Genomic DNA, 14,276 nt, shown 5'->3' on the forward strand with positions numbered 1-14,276 from the left:
GGACACGACTGAGTGACTGAACTGAACTGAACTGAACAAGTTTTTGGCAATTTCAAATCCTTGAAACAATCAGGCTGCCATAAGTTAAATGAGAGCATATAGTGCAGAAATTGATATGATTTTTCCAAAAAAGTACCACATTACTAACCTTTATGTTACTAACCTGATTAGAACCAGCATCAAAACTATCAGGAAGAAATTCGAGATGGCGAATGGCACGAACTTTGGTGGGCATCTGGATAATTCTAAATAGCTGTTTAGCTTCCAAGCACCACAGATGAATGTGATTTGATTTGCCTCCCGCAGCCAGGATTCGGCCATCCCTGCAGAACAGACAGGTAAAAAAGACTGGATTAATTATTTATAGCGGCACTATCCAACTTGATCCAGTATCATGATGGAAATGTTCTCACCTATGCTGTCCAAAAATGTCACTACTGGACTTCCCTGGTGATACAGTGGATAAGAATCTGATGCAGAGGCCACAGGTTCCATCCCTGAGTGCGGAAGATTCCACATGCTGTGGGCCACTAAGCCCATGCACCACAACTACTGAGCCCTCGCTCTAGAGCCTGAGAGCCACAACTGCTGGGCCCACATGTCACAACAGGAGAGCCCACCAGTGAGAAGCTTGCGCACTACAAGGAAGAGTAGCCCCCACTCGCCACAACTAGAGAAAGCCTGCGCCCAGCAGAAAAGACCAAATGCAGCCAAAAATAAATAAACAAAAACCCAAACAGCAAGAACCAAAATAGTCACGATTAGCCATGTGTGATTACCGAGAACTAAAATGTGGCTAGCACCTGAGGAAATTAATTCTTAATGTTTATTAATTTAAACAAGTGATGTTACAGAGCTGGGAAAGGAAGGAGATCTACTGCAAGAATGATGTGAATGGGCCAGTCACAGGGTGACCTGGAGGAAGAATTCCATGCTTGTCAGTATTGCTGATTGGCCAATACAAAAATGTTGAGACAGGAATAAGGTTAGTATATAAGGAAGAATGAGAAGCAATATTCAAGTGTGGCTGAACACTTAAATTAGATGGGGAAGGAAATAAGATGACAAAAGGGAGGGAAGCCAAGACCAGAGGACAAAAGACCTCAGGGGATATGGCGGGGAGTTGGACTTTCCTAAGAGCAATGTAAAGCCTTTCAAGGGAGTTGGACAGGGGAATGATTTAATGATTTAAGAAGACCACTCTAGCTGCTTTGCAGAGACTGAGTTTAGGAAATGAGATTAAAAATACACAAAGTAAGAAAGCTATTATATTGCAGTAACCTGTAAAAGGGCTTCCCTGGTAGCTCAGTGATCAAGAATCTGCCTGCAAAGACACAGGAGACATGGGTTCAATCCCTGGGTCAGGAAGATCCCCTGGAGAAGGGAATGGCAACACTACAATATTCTTGCCTGGAGAATTCCATGGGTAGAGGAGCCTGGCGGGCTCCAGTCCATGGCATTGCAAAGAGTCAGACATGACTGAGCAACTAACACACACACGTCATAGACAAAGGGTTGTATCAAGAGGGTTCAGAGTCGACCTGAAGATAATCTCACTGGTCAAAGATGAGAGAACCAGAGCATCACTAAGAATAATAATTTTAATGAGTCAAACCACGTCAACTATGCTTAAATCCATGAGTTTACAAAGATTAAAGACAGAAGACCTTCAATGGCCACCTCTGAATATGCCAATAAACAATCCATTATTTGGGGGGAAAAGGGTTTTTTTTTTTTTAAGATGAAGAAATCAAGCATTTTATCCTGCTTTTCCTTTACTAACTGTACAGGAAAGTAACCAAAGAGTTGATGAGAGGAAGCTTCTTTCTTGAGAGGGTTCTGGTTAATAAAGGAGAAGGAAAGACAGAATAGTTCCATTTTGCTAACCTCCAATGCAACACAGGACATCTAGGTGATGATCACCAATGACCACTAACATCATAAGAAAGAGTTCTGTGTCCCTCCAGATGAAAGTACACCAACCACCTACAATGTCTTCTTGCTCCCAAATCAAACCAGATCAGATCAAGCCTCCAACTTACAGGAAATATGACATAACCAGTTCATAGTAAATATAGATGAGAAAAGATCACATTAAATAGCATCACAGGGATGTAAAAAGCAGAATCTAGAATATAGAAAACTACAGGACAAATGACCAGTTCTTTAACAAATTAACTGCAAAGAAAATATAAAGAGAGCTATATCAACCAAGGCCATGTGTGAACCTTATTTTGTTCCTAACTTGAACAACCAACCACAAAAATGATTAATTAGACCAATCATGAACTATGAATAATAATTAGATATAGTATTATGAATTTGTAAAGGTGTAATATAGTACCACAGCTGTGTTTCAAAAAGGGTCCTATCCTTTAGGGATACACGCAGAAATATTTATGCATGAAATGATACACTTGGGCTTTGCTTTACAACAACACAGTACAGAAGTAGTAGACAGTTACCAGTGGTAAAGAATCTGCCTGCCAGTGCAGGAGACACAGGCTTGATCCCTGGGTTGGGACGATCCCCTGGAGGGGGAAATGGCAATCCACTCCAGTATTCTTGCCAGGAAAACCCCACAGACAGAGGAGACTGGCAGGCAGTTTATGGGATCGCAAAGAGTTGTACATGACTAAACACAGGCAGAATTATAGACAAGACAGGAGTGGCTATTAGTTGATGCTTATAGCTAATGAGAATACCAGCCTTACGATTCCATATACTTTTTATATTTTTGTGTACAATAAGTAAAAATCTTAATACCATATCTGAGATCATATCTTAGTTTAAAGGAAACTTTTGCTCGTATGACAATAAAATACTGAATGAAAATTTACAAAATTTCACTGGAAGTTAAATTTCTTAAAAATCCTCAGTGTCTCAAAGTGAATATTACCTAGTCACGGCAAACACTTTGTATAATATATTAGAGCTTTCAGGTGGAGCTGGCAATTGATATTTGCAAACAAGAGTATCACATTCCCAGGCGAAGATGGAATTATCTTTAAAACAGCTGAGGATGGTATTACTTAACGGTAGAAAGAAAACCTAAAAAGGGAGGAAAAAAAGTTATTGTTTATATAAGGATCATTTAACCCTCTTTAAGTTTAAAATTTACAAGTAGTTAATTCTTTCTTAAAATTATTTTTTCTTAAACTGGAGAAAATACATTTACAATACATTCCAGGGGATAAAACCGGTATTTTATATACTATTATAAACCAAAAGAAAAGGTAAACTCCTTTAAACAAAAAATAGGTGACTAAAATGACAAGTTTATTCATAAAATACTAACAATTCTTAAATATTTAACCTTATAAAAGATTCAAATGAAAATAAGATACCATTTTATGTGTATCAAATTTACTTTAAAATAATGCACAAACTATACAAAACACAAACCATACATATACACAAAATATACATAGTATATTTATAAGTTATATACTAATATAACTTAGTATTAAATACTAACAACCAAATGTTAAAAATATTAAATATTAAACTATAGAAAAAGGAACTGTGATACACTCCTGCTGGTAGTAAAAACTGACTAAAGATACTGTATATATCTCAACAGTCTTATATTTCTTCTGAATAATCAATCTGCTTCTAAGGATTAATTGTTTGAGGAAAAAAAAGCAAAATGCTTTAAGATAAATGTGTATAAATGTTTGCTAAGCATTTTTGCAAAAGTAAAAACTTGAAAACAAATACATGATGTTAGAGATTTTATATTTTATTAGGGATTCTCATTTTATTAGAGATGCAATTTACTTAATGCACAATTGAGACTGAAATTGGTGGAAAAGCTGAAAATGTCATTTTATTCTCATAATTTCTATTTCTCTATTACATAAGCAGTAAGCAATGCTTACGTCAATAATGTAACATTTTTATTAAAATTGACCAATATTTTCTCATAAATTTCAGTGGCCTCAAATAGAACTTTGTGTGCCATCTGTGTAAAACACACAGAGGGAGGTAGAAAAGGAAGCAAAGAACATGAAAAAAATTCAGTACCCTAAGGACAAGCATTCCTAGCTATCCCCTCAAAATAAATTCCTGCAAACAGCTAACAGTTACAGCTCTAGCTATTTATTCTTTTTTCCCTTTATTTTTCCCTCAATACAGCTTTGGTCTTCTCTTTTATTCCTCTGAACCACAGAAGAATTTCTTTATACACTCGTCTGCCCACAGGAAATCTACCCTAAGACCTGATGCATGGAACCCCAAACACTGCGGACAAAACTGAGCAAGAGACGCAACATCCTTCGCAGCTGAAGATACTTGGTTGGTTCTGAGTGGGCAGAAGTCCTGTCTATCTTGCTTATTCTTGTGTGGTCAGTGGCAAGCACAATGACTAGAACTTAGTAAAGGTGCGCAACAGTTTTTTGTTGAATAAATGAATGAACAAACCTTTTTCTTACTAAGTTGTATAGTATATGCATCTTCACCTTTGACAGTTTATGTCGAGTTCTAGGTATTTGTTCTTTGGTTCCATCCAGATCAGCCTTCTTAACCGCATTAGAACTGACTATAACACTTTATACTGAACACATCTTCTTGTGTCTACTACTGTGTCTTTACAAGCTTTATTATTTTTAAAACATATGACTGTTTTTGTGTTGGAAAGAGAGGGGCAGGGACTCACTGAGGAGGCAGAGCACCTTTAAGGATTTTTTACCTTTTATTCTGACATCTTCACAATTTTACTGGTGTCAGAGGGAGTGCTATTAATACATTCTTTGGGGATGAAGTGTTCAGCATCTCTAACACTGGTCTAGAGTGTCTGAGTATTCAGAATCTAGATGTAACCATCGTCACAGTAGTGAGAGAGATGTCCAGAGAAAGAGAAGGATCAACATGGCATCTACCATGGCTTTCCCCAGTGTTACAAAAACAATGGGTCAATAAAGCATCCACATGAAATATGGCAGCCTTGCAACTAATTTGTATTACTGTCATCCAGCTATTGTATACATATATAGTTAGGCAATGATTCTAACAGTTAAAAACATTACTATAAACATTTTAGAGAATTGTATATATATATTTTTACATATATATTATATATAATACATTATCTCTTTTTTGATAATAATGCTAAAAAACATACATACATGCATACAAAATGTTCTGTGGAACATACTGGTTAATTAGAACAATCTACTAAGGACCACAGCTATAAGACTCTAACAGATGCTAGCTCAACTACATCAGATGCTGAGGCCCTTGCCTGATCCAGCTTCTCCTCACTTTTGTCCTGGGCTCCCTTTATCAAAGACAATCTGGTAGGTCTTTTGCCAACAGTTCCATTATATTAAGAAGATTTGTAATATGAAGGTCTTACAGAAAGAACTGTTAGTGTATACATTACAATCTATAATGAATGCATTAAAACAGTTTCCAATCTGATGTCAAAAAAAGTGTCTTAAACTTTTTATTATAATTAGCAGTATTTTTCTAGAAAAGTAATAAAGTTTATTCCTACTGGGAGAAGCAAAAGCTTAAAAGTTAATAAGCATCAGCTGCTATTTTGAGGAATAGCTGTGATAGATTATTGCCTACATGATTATTCATTACTGGATTTGTAATTTTAATTGCCAGATTTTAATGATTATAAAATTGTTCCTAATGAATCATGTCATTATTTAGACAGTGTCATCTCCTGACAAACACAAAATGCTTAGAAAAAACTTAAAGAGCACTAACAAAATATACTTTATGAAGGCTGGCTGCGCCTTTTCCTTACAAAATATGAAAATCCTAGGCTTCCCAATTCATTTTTGAGAGGTATGTGAATTCTTTTCAAAGTTGAAAGAGTTCAGGATAGTAGTTAGAGAAGGCTAACAGTGAAATGTACAATTCAGCTAAAATGTAGTGAGTGCCCATGCATATGCAGACTAAGCTTAGTGACACACTATTAAGTGTTCTCTGATGCCATCATCACAAAACCTTGTCTGATACATACTGAACCACAGTAATCAGAAATCTTAGGATTTATTCCAAAATCTCTAGCTAACAGGGCTAAATGTCCTACCTCCTAGTATCAACAAAAGAATTAAAATTTTCTAATTCGAAGAAATGTAATTGGTTCACCTGAGAGCATAATGGAGCCACTTCAGAGTAAACCAAGCTTCACCTCAGAACTGCACCTCTTTCATAAGCTACGTGACACTGGGCAAGTTACTTAATATTCCTGAAGTGCAGTTTCCCCAACTATAAAATGTGGATAATTGTATCTACCTTTCAGGATTATTTAAGCTTAAAAATAACAAAACAAAGTGTTAAGTACATAATAAGGACTCAACAATTGGTATCTATTACTGCTGCTGTTTAGTTGTTGTGTTGGACTCTTTGCGACCCAATGGACCGTAGCCTCTGTCCAAGACAGGCTCCTCTGTCCAAGAGATTTTCCAGGCAACAATACTGGAGTGGACTGCCATTTCCTCCTCCAGGGGATCTTCCTGACCCAGGGATTGAACCCAAGTCTCCTTGCGTCTCCTGCACTGCAGGTGGATTCTTTACCACTGAGCCCCCTGTGGTATTGCTATCTATTACTATCAATTACCACTACTGCTAGGTACAAAAATCAGTGGAAAATGGATGGAATGGTAAATTCTTTAAAAACATTTTGAAGTCAAACTATCGACTGATAGTTTCTAATCTGAAACCTTTAGTGTTCCAGAATTCAGAACTACTTATGATCTGAGAAAGGGATCAAACCTGGGTCTTCCACATTGCGAGCAGATTCTTTACCATCTGAGCCACCAGGGAAGCCCAATACAATGCATATTCTATAACATTATGTAGAACGCTCAGTGACTTGGAGCGACACCCCATACTCAAATATATTAATATTTCAGCCTCAGGTCAACTTAGTTCAGATTCTGCTGCCAGATGAATTCCAATCAGATTCTGCCACCAAATGAGTTATTAAAAAACATCTGGGTTTTTGAGTTGCTAATAAGGGATTATGCATCTATTTAATATAGTTCAAAAGAAAAAGAATACAGTTACCTTATAGCTTTTTAGAAGATACCTAATTGCACTGAAATAATCCTATAAAGCTGGATAATAGATAACAAAAATAACAGCAATATAGAAACAGCAGCAGCTGCAGCTAACTTGTGATAAGCACTTACTATGCACAAGCTTCGTGCTAAGCGCTTTGCACAGATTATTATATTCAATCTTGAAACCAACCCTGAGGTAAGCACTATTATTTCCATCTTACACACAAGGTGAATAGCTTGTCAAAAATGATTCATGTGAATCTACTCAAGACTTAGACTTAAATTCAAGTTTCCAAGAAATCAGTAGCATCAGCTGCTACTTTGCAACAAAGGTTCATTAGTCAAAGCTATGGTTTTTCCAGTAGTCATCTATGGATGTGAGAGTTGGACCATAAAGAAATCTAAGCACCAAAGAATTGATGCTTTTGAATCGTGGTGTTGGAGAAGACTCTCGAGAGTCCCTCGGACTGCAAGGATATCAAACCAGTCAATCCTAAAAGAAATCAGTCCTGAATATTCATTGGAAGGACTGATGCTGAAGCTGAAACTCCAATACTTTGGCCACCTGATGCCAAGAACTGACTCAATGGAAAAGACCCTAATGCTGGGAAAGACTGAAGGCAGGAGGAGAAGGGGATGACAGAGGATGAGATGGTTGGATGGCATCACCAACTTGATGGACATGAGCCTGAGCAAGCTCCAGGAGGAGCTGGTGATGGACAGTGAAGCCTGGTGTCCTGCAGTCCATGGGGTCGCAAAGGGTCGGACACAACTGAGTGACTGAACTGAACGTACAAGATATCAGTTGAGAAAACAAGTTAAATAATGCAATGAGGAGACAGTAAGACAAATCCAGAATGTGTGGCATTTTTCAACACAACTAACTGGCCTGGTTTCTTAAAAAAAAAAAAAAAATTAATGTTATGGGAATAAAAGAGAAAAGGTGGGAGACAGTTTTAGATTAAAAGAGCCATCATAAATGAAACCCATATCATCATGTGTTACCATGTGTCATCAATGGGAAAAAAAAAATCACAAAATTTGTATTTAAAATATAAAAGCAGACTCAGCCATAAAAAAGAACAAAACAATGCCATCTGCAGCAAATGGATGGACCTAAAGATTGTCATACTAAGTGAAGTCAGACACAGAAACACAAATATGGTCACTGAAATGTGGAATCTAAAAAAAATGGTACAATTGAACTTAAGTTATAAAACAGAAGCAGAGTCACAGATGTAGAAAACAAACTTATGGTTCCGTTCAGTTCAGTTTGGTTCAGTCCCTCAGTCATGTCTGACTCTTTGCGACCCCATGGACTGCAGCACGCCAGGCCTCCCTATCCATCACCAACTCCCAGAGTTTACTCGAACTCATTGAATCCGTGATGCCATCCAACCATCTCATCCCCTGTTGTCCCCTCTCCTGCCTTCAATCTTTCCCAGCATCTTTCCAGTGAGTCAGTTCTTCGGATCAGGTGGCCAAAGTATTGGAGTTTCAGCTTCAGCATCAGTCCTTCCAATGAACATTTAGGACTGATCTCCTTTCTGGTTGGATCTCCTTGCAGTCCAAGGGACTCTCAAGAGTCTTCTCCAACACCACAGTTCAAAAGCATCAATTCTTCGGCACTCAGCTTTCTTTATAGTTATGGTTACCAGGGGATAAAAGGGGGGAAGGATAAACTGAGAGACTGAGACTGACATCTATACATTACTGTAGGTAAAATAGATACCTAAAAAGAATCTAGTGCATAGCACAGGGAATTCTATTCAATACTCAGTAATGGCTTATATGGGAAGAGAATCTAAAAAGGGATTTCTGTGGTGTTCCAGTGGTTAAGAATCTGCCTTGCAACACAGGGGACGAAGGTTCAATCCCCAGTCAAGGAACTAAAACCCCACATGCCTCGGGGAAACTAAGCCCACGCACAATTACTGAGCCCATGCACAACCTCTGAGATCAACATGCCACAAACTAGAGTCCGTGTGCCGCAACGAAGATTCTGTGTACCTCAACTAAGACCTGAGGCAGATGAATAAATAAATAAACTTTTTTTAACAAAAAGAATCTAAAGGGTGGACATATGTATAACTAACTGACTTTACTGTACATCTGAAAGTGACACAACATTGTAAATCAAATATACCCCCATAAAAATTTAAAAGTAAAAAACTGCAGTAAAAATATAAGTTTAATAAAAACTTGATAAGAACTAAAGTTTTGCTTTAAGTTTAGTTTACAATTACTTCCTGTTTTCAACAGAATAAGCCAGGAGTGACAACCATCTGACTCATCTCCAGTTCTTGTATGGCCCAGGAGAATGAGTTTTATGTTTTAAAATTATGTCATTTCAGGTGGTTATGTAAGTACACACATATCCTCAATTTTGCTCTTTGCCAGCAAAGCTGAAGATGTTTATTATCTAGTCTTTTGAGGAAAAGCTTGCTGGTAACTTAAAGATAGACTATGATATTCTATTATTTTAGAACAATATACTTACATGTGTATTGCATACTGTATTTACATTTACTACATTTAATTTTATTTTATCACTAAGATTTGGAATCCTATTTTTTTAAACTAAAATGTCTGAACCACCGAGCCAAGGTTAATACTGGCAGCTATTCAGTGTATACTATTCTAGTTTCATGGAAAAATAACACAGTTTTTGTGTCATTGTTTCATGACTGTTTCCATTGTGGCTTCAACTCTCAGTGTTCTCTTTCTTAGACTTTAAAATAATTTAAGTATTAAAGCAACTGAAGAAAAAACCTACTAAGGCATTTGACCTAAATACCTGATGAGTAAGCTGGCTATAACTTATATCTTTTTTAAACAATTAAGAACCCTGGAATTTTTGTGGCGACTACAAAATAAGATTTTGGTTGACATGAACTGCTAGTTGTTCATGCTAATAACCAAGAAATTAAAAGCAATACTGCATGTATAATATAACCTGAAGCAAAATAACTAAATGGGAGATGCAATCCTGAAAACAGCATTTAGCTAATCAAATAGCAAACAAACACAAACCTTAAAAACAAAAGAAATGGATTTTTAAAAAGTGATACACAATGGCGACCCACTCTAGTACTCTTGCCTGGCAAATCCCATGGACGGGGGAGCCTGGTGGGCTGCAGTCCATGGGGTCGCTGGAAGTCGGACACGACTGGGCAACTTCACTTTCACTTTTCACTTTCATGCATTGGAGAAGGAAATGGTAACCCACTCCAGTGTTCTCGCCTGGAGAATCCCAGGGATGGGGGAGTCTGGTGGGCTGCCATCTCTGGGGTCACACAGAGTCGGACACAACTGAAGCGACTTAGCAGCAGCAGCAGTAGCAGTGTATGATGGAATACTGATGAGCAATAGAAAGGTACAAACTACTGATACATAAAACAGCAAGGATGAATCTCAAAAACATGATGCTGAATGAAAAAAGGCTTTACACAAACCATTACTGAAAAGCTCTACTTCTGTGAAATTTTAGAACAGATAAAACTAACCCACAGTAGAAAAACATCAGAGGAGTGCTTATCTGGGAAGGGATATGATGGCACTTTCTGGGATGGTGGTAACAATGCTATGCTGCGCTATGCTAAGTCACTTCAGTCGTGTCTGACTCTGTGCAACCCCATAGACAGCAGCCCACCAGGCTCCCCCATCCCTGGGATTCTCCAGGCAAGAACACTGGAGTGGGTTGCCATTTCCTTCTCCAATGCATGAAAGTGAAAAGTGAAAGTGAAGCCGCTCAGTTGACTCTTAGCAACCCCCTGGACTGCAGCTTTCCAGGCTCCTCCGCCCATGGGATTTTCCAGGCAAGAGTACTGGAGTGGGGTGCCATTGCCTTCTCCGGTGGTAACAATGGGTTTGCACATTACAAACATATATGCATTTATCAAAATTTAACAAATGAATGCTTAAGACATGCATTAAAAACAAAGTTTACATCAACAAATACTAAACCCAATTTAAATGCAGGCTGAAGCACTGATGAGCAAGTATACTGATGTCTGCAATTTACTTTAAAAAAAAAAAAGTGAGTTAATAAACGAAGGGACAGACAGATGGATAGATCCATAATACAGTTTACTAATATGTAAGTATGGTATATGCTTCCCAGGTGGCTTACCAGTAAAGAATTCACCTTCCAATGCAGGAGACACAGGTTAGATCCCCAGACACAGGAAGATCCCCTGAAGAAGGAAATGGCAACCCACTCCAGTATTCTTGCCTGGAGAATCCCATGGACAGAGGAGCCTGGCGGGCTACAGTCCATACAGTCGCAAAGAGTTGGACACAGCTTAGCAACTAAACAGCAACAAAGTACGGTATGGTACAGCGGGGATCTAGGTGGTGGATGCACATGTGCTCACTGTGAAATTCTTACAAATCTTCTATACATTTAGACTTTTTCATAATTGGGTTAAGAAATAAAAAAATCAATCAGCTAAGTAAAAACTATCACCTAACTAAAGTTGAAGTTACATACTATAAATAATAAAACAGTTTTGCTTGTTGCTGACGTAACTGAGGCAAAGTGAAACATGACTTATAACATCCATATCCAGCTGATCCAGAAACTAGCCTGAGAAGCACCACAGGCCAAGACGCGCTCCGTCCACTAACCTTCTGTATTCCCACAGACTGGAGAATATTCAGCTTTCTTTTTCTCTGGAAGGTATCCAAGTCCCAGAGCTGTGCTGTATCAGAGGAGGTGGTAATGGCATATCTCCCTGATCCGTGCACAGAGATCGAAAACACCGATGATTCATGCCCTCTCATCCAGCTAACCAGCTCCTTGGTGACTGAGAGAAAAAGGCAAACAGTCATACAGGTCAAACCTGGTATTTCATCCAAGAACAGATTCAGCTGATAGCCAGGGATCACATGAGGTCCCTTCAGCTCCATCAACATCTGAAAAGAACGGAAGCCTGTGACTGGCTGATGAAGTGTGCCAAGGGACATGGTAGTCACATGGAATACCAGGGAGGCAGGAGGAGATGAGGCTGAAAGGGGGTTTAAGAACAGTCTTGAACGTGACATGACAGAAGCCTGGGCTTTCTCTTGAAATAGTCTTATATGTAAGAATACCGTATCTGGGCTGTTTCAGAAAGAGCACTTCGAAGACATGATGAATATACTGGAGAGGAGGAAGAGATTACAAAATGACTAGTTAATCTGTTGTTGTGATAATCCAGGCAGGAGATGAGGAGGGTCTCTACTAAGCATGTGGCAATGGGGAAAGGAACAAACTCAAGAGCTACAAAGGAAAAAAATCAAAGGACTCAGTGATTCAGTGGATCCAGTGGCTCCAGTTTAGTTATGTAAACAGGAGCTGACTCTACTATGTGACATAAATACACGAGGGGGATCAGACTTAGTGTGAGAAGAGATAACAGATTTGATTTCTAAAAACTGACTCTGTGTGTGTGTGTCTGCATGTGTGACACAAAAGCAGAGAAAAAAGACACACACGACTATTTCAAGAGAAAGCCCAGTCTTCTGTCATGTCACGTTCAAGAGAACATCAAAAACTCTCCATGATAATTATCAGTGGGTAGTAAAATTGTAGTGATTTTTATTTTCTCTTTACATTTTTCTGTGTTTCCAAGTTTCCTATGACAGGCATGTTACAGTTTTATGGTCAGATTTGGTTTGTTCCTCCAGAAAGATGCACCTGGGGAGAAGAGCCAGAAAGCCAGATGTAAATCTGGGAAACATTAAGATACAAAGTAGGTCAAACTGAAGACAGAGGAACAGATAAACTCTTGGGAAGGGAGGACTGGCTTCCAAACACCAGTCTGAAGTCTGGCGTCACTTAATGGGCAATTTTTCACTGGCCTTCAGTGAGAAGAGAAAAATACGCATAACATGTTGAGTTTTCCACAAAACTAAATTTAAAATACAACCTTTAAATCTATTATATGCTTCTAAGTTTGTTAAAAAAAACACTCCATTTCATGAAGTTATATTGTTTTTTCCAATGTCAATTAGCAAAATTAAAAGTTGACAACCTATGTGGGTTCCTCTACTTTTTCTTTTTAATTGGGTCAAATACCCAACTGGAGTGGGTTGCCATTTCCTTCTTCGGGGGAATTTCTCAACCCAGGGATTGAACGTGGGTCTTCTGCCTTCCAGGCAGATTCCTTACCATCTGAGCCATCAGGGAAGACCCATCCAAAAGTCTAGGAATCACAAAAGAACCCAGAAAAAGAGTCAGAAAAGTAGACCCAAGAGAGGTTAACAGTAGAAAACCAAGACTCCTGAAGGGAGCTAAAGGGTTAGAAGCTATGGAGAAACAAAACGAAAAGTATGAAGAGGATTTATATGATCAGAGGTTACTAATGACCCTGGAGATGGAAGTCTCAGAGGCCTGGAGTGGGGGTTGCAGGGGAAGAGGCAAGGGTCAGAACCCACGCATGGAGCGGTGAGGAAGCAGGATCCGGCAGTGAGGAGAAGGAGGTGGTTGGGGATGCATGGAGCGGTGAAGAAGCAGGATCCGGCAGTGAGGAGAGGGAGGTGGTTGGGGATGCATGGAGCGGTGAGGATGCAGGATCTGGCAGTGGAGAGAGGGAGGTGGTTGGGGAGGTGGAGACACCACCTAAGGAATGGGCATCGTTATGAGGGTTTCCATAAGACAGGAGAGGCTATAAAAGATACAACTAAGATGAGAGGAGAAGGGACTGATGGAATCCAAGGAAAGCAGTCACAGATGAGGTTAAAGACTTAGTGTATCAGAACTTCTGTATCAGCAGTGTTTGTAACACCCCAAACTGAAAACAGTTTCAAATCCACCAAAAGGTAATAGGTTAAACATTAACAGTCATGGTATAAGGAATTCCCTGGTGGCCCAGCAGCTAGGACTCCGTGCTTCCACTTCAGGGGGCACCGGTTCAATTTCTTGGTTGGGAAACTAAGAGCCCACAAGCCTTAGGTGAGGCTAAGGTGAGGCCTCAGCTGGGTGAGGCCAAACAATAGTAGTAACTTGTATTGCAAACATTTCTAGAGTAGAATTATTGAGTATTGATCTTAAACACATAAATTTTTCACAAGGGAAGGAAGTGATTCTACCAAATGATATAGATAGGATGATCATATATGTTAAAATATAAAAAAGGTATATGCAAAGAAAACAGATTAGACAGGTGGGCCCCCAATATAAAAGCACTGACTGTCTCTGGGCACGACTGCCCTTCCTTCCTGCAGGTGCTGTGAGAGGGTGGCAGTGACTGGGAGCAGGGGCCTGCAGCA

General features: G+C 39.0%; 1 protein-coding gene across 7 annotated transcripts in view; it reads right to left on the reverse strand.

The window, feature by feature from the left end:
- TBC1D31 (TBC1 domain family member 31) overlaps window positions 1-14,276 on the reverse strand; it is a 65,714-nt gene that overhangs the window by 40,765 nt on the left and 10,673 nt on the right. For 6 of the 7 annotated variants that reach the window (XM_055545913.1, XM_055545906.1, XM_055545910.1 and 3 more), the window contains 3 exons: window positions 11,652-11,830; window positions 2,900-3,051; window positions 164-323 (listed from right to left, as the gene is read on the reverse strand). In XM_055545913.1, coding sequence (XP_055401888.1) covers window positions 164-323; window positions 2,900-3,051; window positions 11,652-11,830 — 491 coding nt within the window. The remainder of the gene's footprint in view (window positions 1-163; window positions 324-2,899; window positions 3,052-11,651; window positions 11,831-14,276) is intronic. The other variant, XM_055545911.1, reaches the window with a different exon arrangement.

Source organism: Bubalus kerabau, chromosome 14, assembly GCF_029407905.1.
Source record: "Bubalus kerabau isolate K-KA32 ecotype Philippines breed swamp buffalo chromosome 14, PCC_UOA_SB_1v2, whole genome shotgun sequence".
Lineage (NCBI taxonomy): Eukaryota > Metazoa > Chordata > Mammalia > Artiodactyla > Bovidae > Bubalus > Bubalus kerabau.